The 12,972-nt window shown below is 43.5% G+C and overlaps 1 protein-coding gene across 6 annotated transcripts in view; it reads left to right on the top strand.

Moving 5' to 3' along the window:
- The first annotated feature begins 228 nt into the window (after window positions 1-228).
- Window positions 229-12,972, top strand: part of MAPK10 (mitogen-activated protein kinase 10) — a 148,742-nt gene continuing 135,998 nt past the window's right edge. For 5 of the 6 annotated variants that reach the window (XM_038769236.1, XM_038769238.1, XM_038769237.1 and 2 more), the window contains exon 1: window positions 269-602. In XM_038769236.1, the coding sequence (XP_038625164.1) occupies window positions 600-602 (3 nt within the window). In that variant the 5' untranslated portion in view covers window positions 269-599. Of the gene's footprint in view, window positions 603-12,972 lie in introns of all 6 variants that reach the window. The other variant, XM_038769233.1, reaches the window with a different exon arrangement.

Below are 12,972 nucleotides of genomic sequence, written 5' to 3'. Positions count from 1 at the left end.
ATTCCTTTGCATCTTGTCCCATTCTGCTCCTCCAGGAGATTCAGTAGAACTGGAGCTGTGGATTTGACTCATCTCTTTCGTTCTGTCTCTATATCTCCCTCTCTCTCACAGTCTAGCTCTGTCTCTAGCATTCTCTCAACCCCTCCCACCCCTCCTGAGACCTCCATGGGCTTTGACGTCACGCGTGCTCCTCTCAGTTGCCATAGCAACCCCATTCCCCAAGCCCTCTCTGTGTCTCCTCTGGTCGGTTCCACAATGGTACAGCCAGCATCACGCTGCACAATGGTTTCCATGCAGTGAAAGAGGGTGATTCAGCAAGACACCCCCCCCTTTTATTTTTATGGGGGGGTGCTTGTCATAAGCCTTCCTTTTTTCTTTTCTCCCCCCCTCTTTTGTTATTCTTCCCCATCCCTCTTCACTCCTAGAGGTTTAAGTAATTAAAAAAATTGGATTTCCTGGAAATCACCTGTCCATCTTTAATTCTAGACATCCCTTCCTCTCGGAGCGCCTCTTCCTCATTCCGGTTCAGAATGTGGCCCAGGACCGGCAAGTAGAAACATCGGCTTTTAGGAGTCGGGAGCTGAACGGTCAGGAACGGAATGGTAGGTGACTTGATCCCGATCAGGTTGGGGGCGGGGAGAGGTTGGAAAAACTGATCATTGGGAAGGGGGACCCATCTGGTCAATGAAGTGCCAGGACGGCGAGATGACAGCAGTTTTCCATATCTCTGTGGCCAGGAGAGAATACTCCGGTGTGTAAAAGCAATTATTTTTGGTTGGGGGGAGAGAGATGGAGGAAGGCTCTTGGGAACGGTGGCTCTTTGGACCAATGCAGAACTCCAGTGCTGGCTGGGTTGATTGTGCTGAAACAGCTGGTGCATGTAAACAGAAATGCCATCCTCAGCCTCGTCTCCAAAACTGCTGCGTTTGCCTCAGAAATGACCATTGGCTTTAAAATCAATTCTCAGGTACCTGATCATTTATTGTTTGAAATATGTGGCTGCAAAAGAAAAAAAAATCTCTGTCCACTTTTTCTTTCCTTTGAAATGAGGCAGATGGTAAAATTGATCATTTTTGCAGACAGAAACTACTGATGTGGGTCTTGGGAGGGAATCTGGGATGGGGCAAAGAGAGGGGACGAGGGAACAAATTGGCCTTATGGGACTGGGGGTGGAGGGGGGATGGAGGTGTCCCTTTATGAAAGTCATTCAAGTGCAGCAAGCAGGGTTGCTCAATGTGGGGTTCCGTTCCTCACAGCAATGTCAAGGCTCCCTTCAGGGCAAAATATAGGTCTGGTAAGTGGTAGCCAGTAGCACAAGCCAGAAGAATCCAGCAGTCGGTTTTGACTGCAGCAGAATCAATGGGGTTTTGCTGGAAAATCCTCAGGCACCCCAGCCCCTGGATATTGGAAAAGGATTAAAGGCAATGCTGTGAAGATATCGAATTTTGTTTGTGGGGAGGAAGGATTTTTATTTTAAAAGCGCTTTCTTCCTACATAAGAGAAATCTTAACAGGAATGCCCGATGATTTATTTTGAGGGGGTTTAATCTGGAGTGTAGATCCCTTCTAGACTGTAAGCTCACTGTGGGCAGGGAATGTGTCTGTTTATTGTTAGACTGAACTCCCCAAGCACTTAATACAGTGCTCTGCACATAGCAAGCGCTCAATAAATATGATTGATTTGAATGAATGAGGGATCGGAAGATTATTGACAAAAGATCTCTTTGCTGCATAAACTGCCTGGGTCTCTATTGCAGTTCTTTATCCCTCCGGTTTGTTGCCCGTAACTTTTGCAAAAGGCCCAACATGGTGCAAGGAGAATTCCAGAGAAGGGATAGGTTTTCAAGCCATTACCCTCACTGTCAGACCAAGGTCCTGGCTTTCCTTCACCTGCAGCTGGAGATTTTGGTTTTTGGGTCCTGGGAATGGTCCTATGAGGCGTCTCAGAAAATAAAACGGTTGAGATAACGGCCCAAAGGTAGAGAAACTCTCAGAGGTATCATGCAGGGTTGTGCAAACACACACACACACACACACACACACACACACACACACACACACACACACACACACACACACACACACAAATTAGATTCCAACCCTTTGAAACCGGGAGAGGGTGGGTGTTAACTAAAATCCGGTTCTACTTTAGGACCTTGGAATTCCCACAGAAGGCTATGGTTTCGGTTGTCTTTGATTCTGTTGTAATGTCATTCCCAAGTCCTTCTGGCTAATTTAATGGGCAGGAGCCACTGTTTTCTCTCTCTTCCTTTCTCCTCCCTCCCTCTGCAATGGCCCAGGTGCTGTCGCTTAGGAAACTGCCTCATTCATTCATTCATTTATTCATTCATTCAATCATATTTATTGAGCACTTACTGTGTGCAGAGCACTGTACTATGCACTTGGGAGAGTACACCTTCCCCCCACAATCCTCCATCTCAGACCTGCAGATTTGCTGCCTTAAAAGAGGTTTCATTTGACAAGACCTGGTGGTTGTTGTGAAATCCTGACAGTTCGAGTTTTTTGGGTTTTGTTTTTTTTTAACTCAATTTTTCCAGGGAGAGGGAAGAAGAAGGCAAGTAGGTTGGAAAAATCAGCAGCCTCTGGCTGAATGCTTGCATGGCACAAAATATTTCTGTTCTGGAGAAGGTGCGTGTGCGCACGTCTGTGCCGGAAGGGGCTGTTTCTGAGGAGATCCCAGAGGGTTGAATGTGTTTTTGCTGTCATTGTCTGGCACGTCCGCAGCCATTATTATTTAATGGTTCGTGGTACATGGTCAATGATATTCAAGAGGGAAACAAGCTGCAGACGGATCCAACCTGCTGTTATATACTGGATGAGATGTTATTGTTTTGGGGTTTTTTGCATTACAATATGAGAAACATATGAGATCCCTTGTCAGCTTATCTTTAAAGAATGCCGAGAGCTGTAGGGGTTTTAGAGGCAAATGGGTAGGAATGAAAGGCACCCCAATATTTAAAACTCTGCATCTCCAATCCTAATTAGGGTCTCAGGGTTGCAATCCACGAAAAATGGAAAGGATCCCTTGGAAGTTGGCTCAACCCAGTCCTTATCCTGTTCAAGAAGACCTGAGCTGTTCCTGGATTATTAATAGTAGTGGATATATTTTCTCCATCTCTTTGGCCTTCCTCTCCTGATGTCATGCCTTCTGCTCTAGGGGTTCCACTGAAGTTACTGAGTAATAACATATAATAATGATAATAATTATGGTATTCATCAAATGCTATGTGTCAGGCATTACTGTAATCGCTGGGGTAGATACAAGGTAATCAGGTTGGGCACAGTCCCTGGCCCACTTGGGGCTCACAATCCCAGTTGTCATTTTCAGAGAAGTTAAGTGAATGGCCCAAGGTCACACAGCAGACAAATGGGAAAGCTGGGTTTAGAACCCAGGTCCTCTGACTCCCTGGCTCATGCTCTATCCACCAGGCCATGCTACATTTCACTAAAATCTAACGATCATATGGCTTGGCTACTTTATTAAAACATCGGTGGAGCAGGCTTGCATCAGAGAGACTTCATTAAATCAGGCAGAAACCAACAGAGTGAAAAGGTTCTTTCTAATCTAGACCCAATCTTTCCAGTGAAAGATTCACCCAAGATTTTTCCTGGACACTGGCATACTTCTGCAAGGAACAGGAAAACCCAAGGGAATTGACAGGTGCCCTAACAGAAAACAATTCGGTGTTCCAAGCCATCTCCTCCCCCAAATACCCAAGCCACATCCACTCTTCCCCCAAACCTATTTGCTTACTATAGCTCCATCCGAAGGACCAGGGGGAAAAACAGTTGGTCAGAAAAGCAGTCCAGAGAAATGTTTTTAAAAAAGCTTACTAGTAGCAGAAAGCAAAATGCATTTGTTCTGTTATATTCCAAAGGTCTGTAAGAGACACCGAGGTGCTGATGCGGTTAAAAGAGGATGCTGTGTATTGATGTTTAGAGAGACCATGCCATTTACTCTAATTGCAGTGATTTTTTCTGAAGTGGATCTGTTCTCTGGGAAGGGTGGCTTGATAGGGGAGGGAGGTGTAAGATTCTGGTTGAAAGTTCTGTTGGATGACTTCATAGCCATAGAAATGGTGCTTGAGCACCCACTAGGGGGATTGCACTGTACTAAATGCTTGGGAAAGTGCAATGGGCCTTGTGCATCCATTGCCTGCTCACGAGGAGGTTATGCTGTAAATAGCAGAAATTTGTTTAGTAGGAATTCCCTTTGGAAGCTAAAAACCAGTCCCATCAATACCTAAACTTTAGAGAAGGGACCATCTCTGTATGTTCTCCCCCTTCTAGACTGTGAACCCACTGTTGGGTAGGGACTGCCTCTATATGTTGCCAACTTGTACTTCCCAAGCGCTTAGTATAGTGCTCTGCACACAGTAAGCGCTCAATAAATATGATTGATTGATTGATTGTTGCCGACTTGTACTTCCCAAGCGCTCAGTACAGTGCTCTGCACACAGTAAGCGCTCAATAAATACGATTGAATGAATGAATGAATGAGAAAACAGTCCCAGGACCGGAAACATGACCGTCTTCTGTTGTCTTGATATTCAATGAGGAGTTTGAATTCAGAAGAGACCAGCACTAGTTCCCTCCAGGCTGTGAATCCCTCTGTGCTTAATAAACCTTCCATTTCATGTCCAGACATCCAAAATAGGGAGGACTAAGGGAATAAGCATGAGATCAGAAGTCAGGAGACTTGGGTTCAAATTCTAGCTCTGCCACCAGTCTTCCATTTGACTTCTGGCAAGTCTCAATCAATAATAGTATTTATTGAGCACTTACTGTGCTCAGAGTAATAATAATAATAATAATAACGATGGCATTTATTAAGCACTTTGTGCTTTGCAAGGTACAAGGTGATCAGGCAGTCCCATGGGGGGCTCACAGTCTTAATCCTCATTTTACAGATGAGGTAACTGAGGCACAGAGAAGTTAATTGACTTGCCCAAAGTCACACAGCTGATAATTGGTGGAGCCAGGATTTGAACCCCTGACCTCTGACTCCAAAGCCTGTGCTCTTTCCACTGAGCCACGCTGCTTCTCAGAACTGTGTACCGAGTACTTTGATAAGTGCTCAGAAGGTACAATACAATAGAGTTGATGTTTCTTATCACAGAAGCTTACACTCTAGAGGGGGAGACAGACATTAAAATAAGTTAATTATAGATGTGTACATAAGGGCTGTGGGACTGATGGTGTAGTGAATATCAAGTGCTTGAGAGATCAGATCTAAAGGTATAGGTGAGACAGAAAGGAGAGGGAGTAGGTGAAAAGAGGGCTTATTTGGGGAAGGCCTCTTAGAGATGTGGTTTTTAATAAGGCTTTGAAGGTGGGAATGTTGTTGTCTGACTACACAAAGGAGGAGGGAGGTCCAGAGTGTGGGAAAGAAGTCATAGCAATGATAGATGACATTAAGGTACAGTGAGTAAGTTGGTTTTAAAAAAGTGAGAAATGGGTTGTAGTAGGAGAGCAGCTAGGTAACATAGGAGGGGGTGAGCTGATTAAATGCTTTAAAGCCAATGGTAAGGAGTTTCCACTGATGAGTGGGTTATTGGGTAGCCACTGGAGGTTCTTGAGGAGTGGGGAAACATGGCCTGAACGTTTTTGTAGAAAAATAATTCAGGAAGCAGAGTGAAGTATAGGCTGGAGTGGGGAGAAACAGGAGGCAGGGAGTTCAGCAAGTAGGTTGATACAGCTTAAAAGCTAGGGTTTACTGAGCACTTAATTTCATGTCAGCTCACCTACACAAGTTATTAAACAACCACAGCGGCATGGAACTGTGGATGAGAAACAGCATGGCCTAGTGGATAGAGCATGGGCCTAGAAGCCAAAGGACCCGGGTTTTAATCCCATCTCTTCCACTTGTCTGCTGTGTGACTTTGGCAAGTCATTTAACTTCTGGGTCTCAGTTACCTCATCTGTAAAATGGAGATTCAGAATGTGAGCCCCATGTTTGGCTCACTGAGCAGCGTGGCTCAGTGGAAAGAGCACAGGCTTTGGAGTCAGAGGTCAAGGGTTCAAATCCTGGCTCCACCAATGATCAATGTTGGATATGGACTGTACCCAACCTGATTGCTTGATTCTCCCTCAGTGCTTGGGACAGTGCCTGGCACATAGCACTTTTTTTATGGTATTTGTTAAGTGTTTAACTATGTGCCAGGCGCTGGGTAGATGCAAATTCATCACTAGCCAGTCCTGGCCTCAGGCTCTTTCCACTAGGCCATGCAGCTTCTTAACAAAGAGCTTAACAAATACCAGTAAGCACTCAGTAAATATGAATGAATGAGTGGACATAAGAAATGCTTAACAAATACCAGGTCATCTTCTTCTTATTATTATTTTACCCAGCCCATAAGAAGGTAGCAATTTATTGGGGGGTCAGGCTGTCCAAACAGAAATGCTTATGTTTAGAGTGGGTCTTAGTTCCAAAGCAGCTAGGAATATTGTTTTCTTCCTTTGTGGGTGAAATTTTTCCCATTGTAGAAAGCTCTTACAGGAGATACTGAAGTGCTGGTGTTACAGGAAAATGTTGGCTACAGTTGGAGTCGATGTTTGCTTAGTGGTTTTCCATTTCATCTTCTGCAAAATTTCAGTGAATGTTTCTTGAACAATGAAACCAAGCTGTTCCGTCCTTTTGTCTTTGGGTCTATGGCTAGGATTAGCGACATCCATCAGACAGGACTGAATCCAATCCCCACTCTGCCCACACAGGCATGAAACTGACTGCTTTAGACCCATTTCTGATAGACGAGACAGAGCAGTGGTAGGTTGCCAAAGATTTTGAATTGTCATTCTCTTAGGAGACTGGTGATTATCTAGAGTTGATATGTCTTCTAAGTTGGGGGGATATTTGGTCTATGTTAAGTATGAATCTGAGGATTTCAAGTTTAACTCAAGAGGGTCACAATCGTTTCAGGGGATTGCTTCTTTTTGGTATGGTTAAAAAGCTTCTTAGGTTATACATTTCCAAGGCACATATTTTTTTCATCAAAAAATGTGATGTTTGTCAGTCGCCCAAGTCAGTAGCAAGTGAGTGTAGGAGAAATTGCAGAGGGAGTGTGCCTGTTATATAGTTGGGTTGATGATGGTGATGATGTTGGCATTAATTAAGCACTTACTATGTGTCAAGCACTGTTCTAAGCGCTGGGGTAGATACAAGATAATCAAGTTGGACAGAATCCCTGTCCCACAAAATCTTAATCCCATTTTGCAGATGAGGTAACTGAAGCCCAGAGAAGTGAAGTAACTTGCCCAAGGCCACACAGCAGACAAGTAGCGGAGCTGGGACTAGAAACGAGGTCCTTCTGACTGCCAGGCCCGTGCTCTATCCACTAGACCATACTGCTTCTATACTGCACTCTTGCAAGAACTTGGTACAGGGCTCTGCACACAGTAAAAGCTCAATAAATATGATCGATTGATTATAATCTGGGCATCATATCTTGGAGAAACATGCTAGCTTAGTCAAGGATATTTTTTTTTTCAAGAAGCTCCATTGAACTAGTGTTCAGTTCCTCCTCTGCGCTTACTTCATGGGGCAAATAACTTGGCCTTTGCTCTGAGCATGGCATACTATGGCAGTAAAGATGGTCGAAAAATGTTCTATTTATGTTCTCCCCTCACTCCAGGAGTATGTTCTGGTATGGATTAGAGGCAATGTCACCCAGGGACATGTCACCCAGCTCCTCAAAAAACTCCAGTGATTGCTCATCCACTTCCACACCAAACAAAAACACTTCACCATTAGATTTAAAGCACTCCACCACTTTGCTCCCTCTTACCTCACCTCACTTCTCTCCTTCTACAACCCAGCCCTCACACTTTACTTCTCTACTGCTAACCTTCTTACTTTGCCTCAATCTATCTTATCTCATTCATTCAATCGTACTTATTGAGCGCTTACTATGTGCAGAGCACTGTACTAAGCGCTTGGGAAGTCCAAGTTAGCAACATATAGAGATGGTCCCTACCCAACAGCGGACTCACAGTCTAGAAGGGGAGACAGACAACAAAACACATTAACAAAATCTCTCCACTGACCCCAAGCCCACATCCTGCCATGCCCTCCCTCCTCTAATCCGACAGACAGTTGCTCTCCCCCAGCCCCTTCAAAGTCTTACTGAAGGCACATCTCATCCAAAAATCCTTCCCAGACTAAGTCCCACATTTCCTCATCTCCCACTCCCTTCTGCATCACCTGACTTATTCCCTTTTCTCCCCTCTCCCCAACCCCACAGCACTTTATATATATATATATATATATATATCTGTCATTTTATTTATTATATTGATGTCTGTCTTCATACTCTAGACAGTAGCCCATTGTGGACAGGGAATGTAACTGTTTATTGTTGTATTGTACTCTCCCAAGCACTTAGTACAGTGCCCTGCACACAGTAAACTCTCAATAAACACGAATGAATGGATAGTGGAAAGAGTGTAGGCCTCTAGTTCCAGCTTTGTCACTGACCTGCTGTGTGATCTTGGACAAGTCACAACCTCTTGCAGCCTCAGTTCTCAGTCTGTAATAATGGAAATTGACACCTGTACTTCCCACTTAGCTGGTGAGCCCTGGTGTGACAGAAACTGTGTCTGATTTGATTTTTTTGTATCTATCCCAGAGCTTAACATGGTGCTTTGGCATAAAAGGAAGCACTTAAAAATGCCATTATTGTTGCCCTCATTGCAAAACTGCTAATCTTGTTTGCCCAGTGAACTCTTTCACCAGCATCAGGTAGGAGTTTAGTATTAGACCTGCTCTGTGTTGATTTTTCTTCCGTCCAAATTCCCTCCCCACATCAAATAGGCTTCTCTTCACAGAGTGGGCTGCTCAAAAAATGAGCAACTCCTAGTTTCTGATTTATGGATTCCCTCTAATATGATTGTAAACTCTGGAGAATTCTGAATGCCCACATGAATCTTTATGTAGAATTTCCTTTTTGCTCCATAGGCAAGAGGATGGTTATACAAACCCTTTAGCTTCCATGATAATTCCATGAAGCTAAGTGTGACACTTGAGATAAGGCCGATTAGGAGAACTTAGACTCCGCAGGCAATCCACCATGGCATTCAAGTCCTAGAGTGAGGTAACATGATAAATGATTTGTTTACCGTGTTTTCCCTGTAGTTCTGCACATCTAAAATTGGGGGAAGTTCTTAATATGTTTTGTGGGGCCGTGGAGAGTTCTGCTTTGAGGACAGGTTTAATGATGTCAAATCTGGGGCTGTGTTAACTTGGCAGGTTGTTTTTAGAAAGTAATGTGTGCATTCACAATGCTTAGAGCAAGAAGCCAGTATGCTGGGACTTAGTGAAAACTTATATTAAATAAACTGTGCACAGTGGTAATATACAGGTAAGTGGAAAGGATGAGACTGCCTTAAATTGGGAATTGTTTGTCTACTGGGGATTTGTGATGAATCTGTGATGTTGCTTTAATGTGCTGCCGCTTTGCTTTATTTTGAAGATAGTCACAAAAGAGCCAACTGCCAAGAAGTATTTTACAGTGGTTTTGAGGGATGCAGATTTTTCACAAGCTTAACGGCGGGCTCCTTTCAGGATGTTGGCATAGAACTGGGACAACCAAGACCGATCAAATTTCCACTTCCACCTCCAATTTACAACAGAGGAGGTGAGGTTATAGGAACCCATTTCCAAGTTTTGGAAACTTGTCTCTCCAACAGCTAGAGGTATCTTTTGTTGCTGTGAACTGTGAACCTTTTATAGGCTTTTTTGCTTCATCATTTGTGTCTCCTTCAAAGGCTGAAAGCCACCATTTTTCAAATTCTACCACTTTCAGCATCCTAACTCAAGGGTGTTTTATAAAATGAACTTTGCAGGGAGCTGCACCCCCATACTTTTGAAGAGCACACTTGGGGATTCTTTGAAAGAAAATCCTGACCAACTCGTTATATTTAATTCCTGAAAAACTAGATGAAGCAATGGACATTTTTTTCACAGGGGGCCAATTATAGGCCTATATCTAGGGCCACAGGTGGGTTTTTGGGTAAAGAAATTAAATTCCCTTAACCTTTCCTCAGAGGACCTACTTTCCATCCCTTGATTCATATTGTTGTCTCTGTCGAGCTCTATGCAGTTTTGCCATGTTCCTGTGACCATAAGTACAATTTGTTGGTTTGCATCTGATCAGCGAAGAGAATGATCAAAGGATCTTGCAAGTCATGTTTAATAGTAATGATAGTGGTACTAAAGTGTCTATTATGTGCCAGGCACTGTACTAACAGCTGAGAAAGATTACCTTGTATCTACCATAGGGCTCAGAACAGTGCATGGCACATAGTAAGCACGTAACAAATACCATAAAACAAAAAACCTCGAGCATTTCCTTTTGGACTTCCTGTACTCTAGCCCCACAGTAAATATTTGATCTCCTCAAGTTCATTTTCTTTATCCTATTGAACTCTTGTCTTCCCTTAGGATATCAGATGCAACCCTCTCACCATGACTTCCACCCGGGGTTCCCATCTGACTTTTGATCCTGGATTAAGTCTTCCCTAATTGATGCCTCCTCATTCTGCAATAGGAAATGTTCACAGTGTCATTCAGAAATCATTTTTCTGTGGTTCACTGACGGGCTTTTTCCTTCCCACTGCTGGGTCTTCCTTTCTCTCTCCTGTGCCTTTTCTTCAAGTAAATCCCCTGCTTAGTTGGGTTTAAATTTGGCTGAAATTTGTCTTCCTGGAGTGAGCTGCCATGCTTGCTGGGATTGGCTAGACACTCACAAACCACTGGTTGGCAAATTCAGGGTTCTGGAGTCATGCTTGGGAAAGTTCTACTGTGACTTTGTGCTTGCTGAATATATATCTGCATTAAATGGTCAGATCCTCAAGGGAATGGACTCTGTCCAATGTAACTACACAAACCCTGCAGATGCTTTTGTGCATTACCTCCTGGGATCTCAATCAGTCAACCCATCAATCGTATTTATTGAGTACTTACTATGTGCAGAGCACTGTACTAAGCACTTTGAGAACATACAATGCAATAGAATTAGCATATATGTCCCCTGCCCATTACGAGCTTACAGTCTAGAGGAGGAAATAGATGATACTAGGAATGTATAAGCAATTCTTAATATATATTTTAAAGATATGTACATAAGTACTATGAAGTTGGGTGTAGGGCTAATTCATTAGTCTGCTGGGTGACCTTGGGTAAACTCTTTGCCCTTTCTGGACTACAGTTCTCTCAACTGTAACATGGGGATGAACAATACCTACTCTTCCTGCCTCAAGGAGATGATGTGAAAACAAAACGATATAAGAAACATGAAAGTGTTTTGGAAAAATAAGTGCTCTGCAAAGAAAAGGTATTCTATTTTATTAAAAGTGTTTATATTGTACAGCCTTTCATAAACACTCTTTGATAAAAGCTGGCGGTTGAGTTGAGGAAGTGGGATTACTTCCAGCCTCACCCCTCTCAATTTCAAACACTGCTTAGACTGTAAGCTCGTTGCGAGCAGGGACTATGTCTGCTACTATGTCTGCAGTCAACAGTAGAGGACTGCTATTGTTGTGGCAGTGCTCAGAACACAGCGAGTTCTCATTATTATTAATGATGACACAGTGAGGAAATAGCATACACGTCGGAGTACTAACTAGCAGTTTGGTCTAGTTTAGCTTCCCTTCTCCAGTCTGTAAATTCCTTATGGGAAGGGATCATCTCTTCCTTCTCTTTTGTGTTATACTTTGCCCAAACTTTAAACACTTAATAAATACTGTTAATTGATAGAGGAAAGAACCTGGAATTGGCAATCAAGAGTCTTGGGTTCTAATCCTGGCTCTTGGTCCTTGGGTAAGTGACCTAACTTCTCTAAGCCTCTATTTCCTCATCTGAAATATGTTCTCCCACTGTCCTAGACTGGGAGCCCCAACAGGGCAAAGACTGTCCAGTCTTTGATATGCCAGTACTCAGCACAGCATTTGGCACATAGTAAGTGTTAAATAAACTCCAATTCCCAACGGCTCTGAAGCACAGACTACCTCCAGACTGACATTTTATTCCTGAGCCTCTGGAGACAAGAGCTTGGTCCTGATGCTTTTTGGGTTTTTTTTTAAAGGTGTTTATTAATCGGTTACTATGTGCCAGGCACTGTGCTTAGCTCTGGGGTAGATACAAGATAATCAGGTTGAGCACAGCCCATGTCTCATATGGGGCTCCCTGTCTTAATTCCCATTTTACAGGTGAAGTAACTGAGGGCTACAGAACTGAAGGGACTTACCCAAGGTCACACAACAGACTTGTGGTGGAGCCAGGATTAGAACCTAGGGCCTTCTGACTCCCATCCCTATGCACTACCCACTAGGCCATGCTGCTCCCCTTATCAGCCCTCAGGTTGAGGTCAAGGAATAATTTTCTCCCTCTAAATTGTAAGCTTGTTGTGCGCAGGAAATTGTCTGTTTATTGTACTTTCCTAAGCGCTCAGTACAGTGCTCTGCACACATTAAATGCTCGAAAAATATGATTGAACGAATGAAAGAATCAACTAGCAGTTTCTCTAGGCACGCTGCTTGGGTGCTGGGTAGTCACAATTGAGGGCCGGGGAGGCCAGGATCCCAGCAGAGGCAAGATATTGGGGAAAGTGACGAAAGGGAGTTGAAAAGCCCTCCTTCTTCTCCAATGCTCCCAACTCCCTTCCCTCACTGGCCGTGTAGGTGGGCTTTCATCCCTCGGTATTGATAGCCGTCAGAGACGTGAGCAGCGAATGCAAGAAAAAGACTATTAAAGCCAAGACTACGTGAAAACCATCCCACTGTTGTTCAGATCTGCAAACTGAATCTTTGAGCTTCCCCTTAAATAGTTTTTCATTGCTCAGTAGGAAATGATAATGTGATTTAACTCTTCCCATTAATTTTGGGTGAGTTTAGTCGTCTATCAGGGGGGCAGTTTTATGGAATCACGATTGCTTGATTTATGGTAGTATTTAAAATT

This window comes from Tachyglossus aculeatus, chromosome X5, assembly GCF_015852505.1.
Source record: "Tachyglossus aculeatus isolate mTacAcu1 chromosome X5, mTacAcu1.pri, whole genome shotgun sequence".
Taxonomy (NCBI): domain Eukaryota; kingdom Metazoa; phylum Chordata; class Mammalia; order Monotremata; family Tachyglossidae; genus Tachyglossus; species Tachyglossus aculeatus.
The sequence above is the reverse complement of the archived record's forward strand: the minus strand, read 5'-3'. Positions and strand labels throughout refer to the sequence as shown.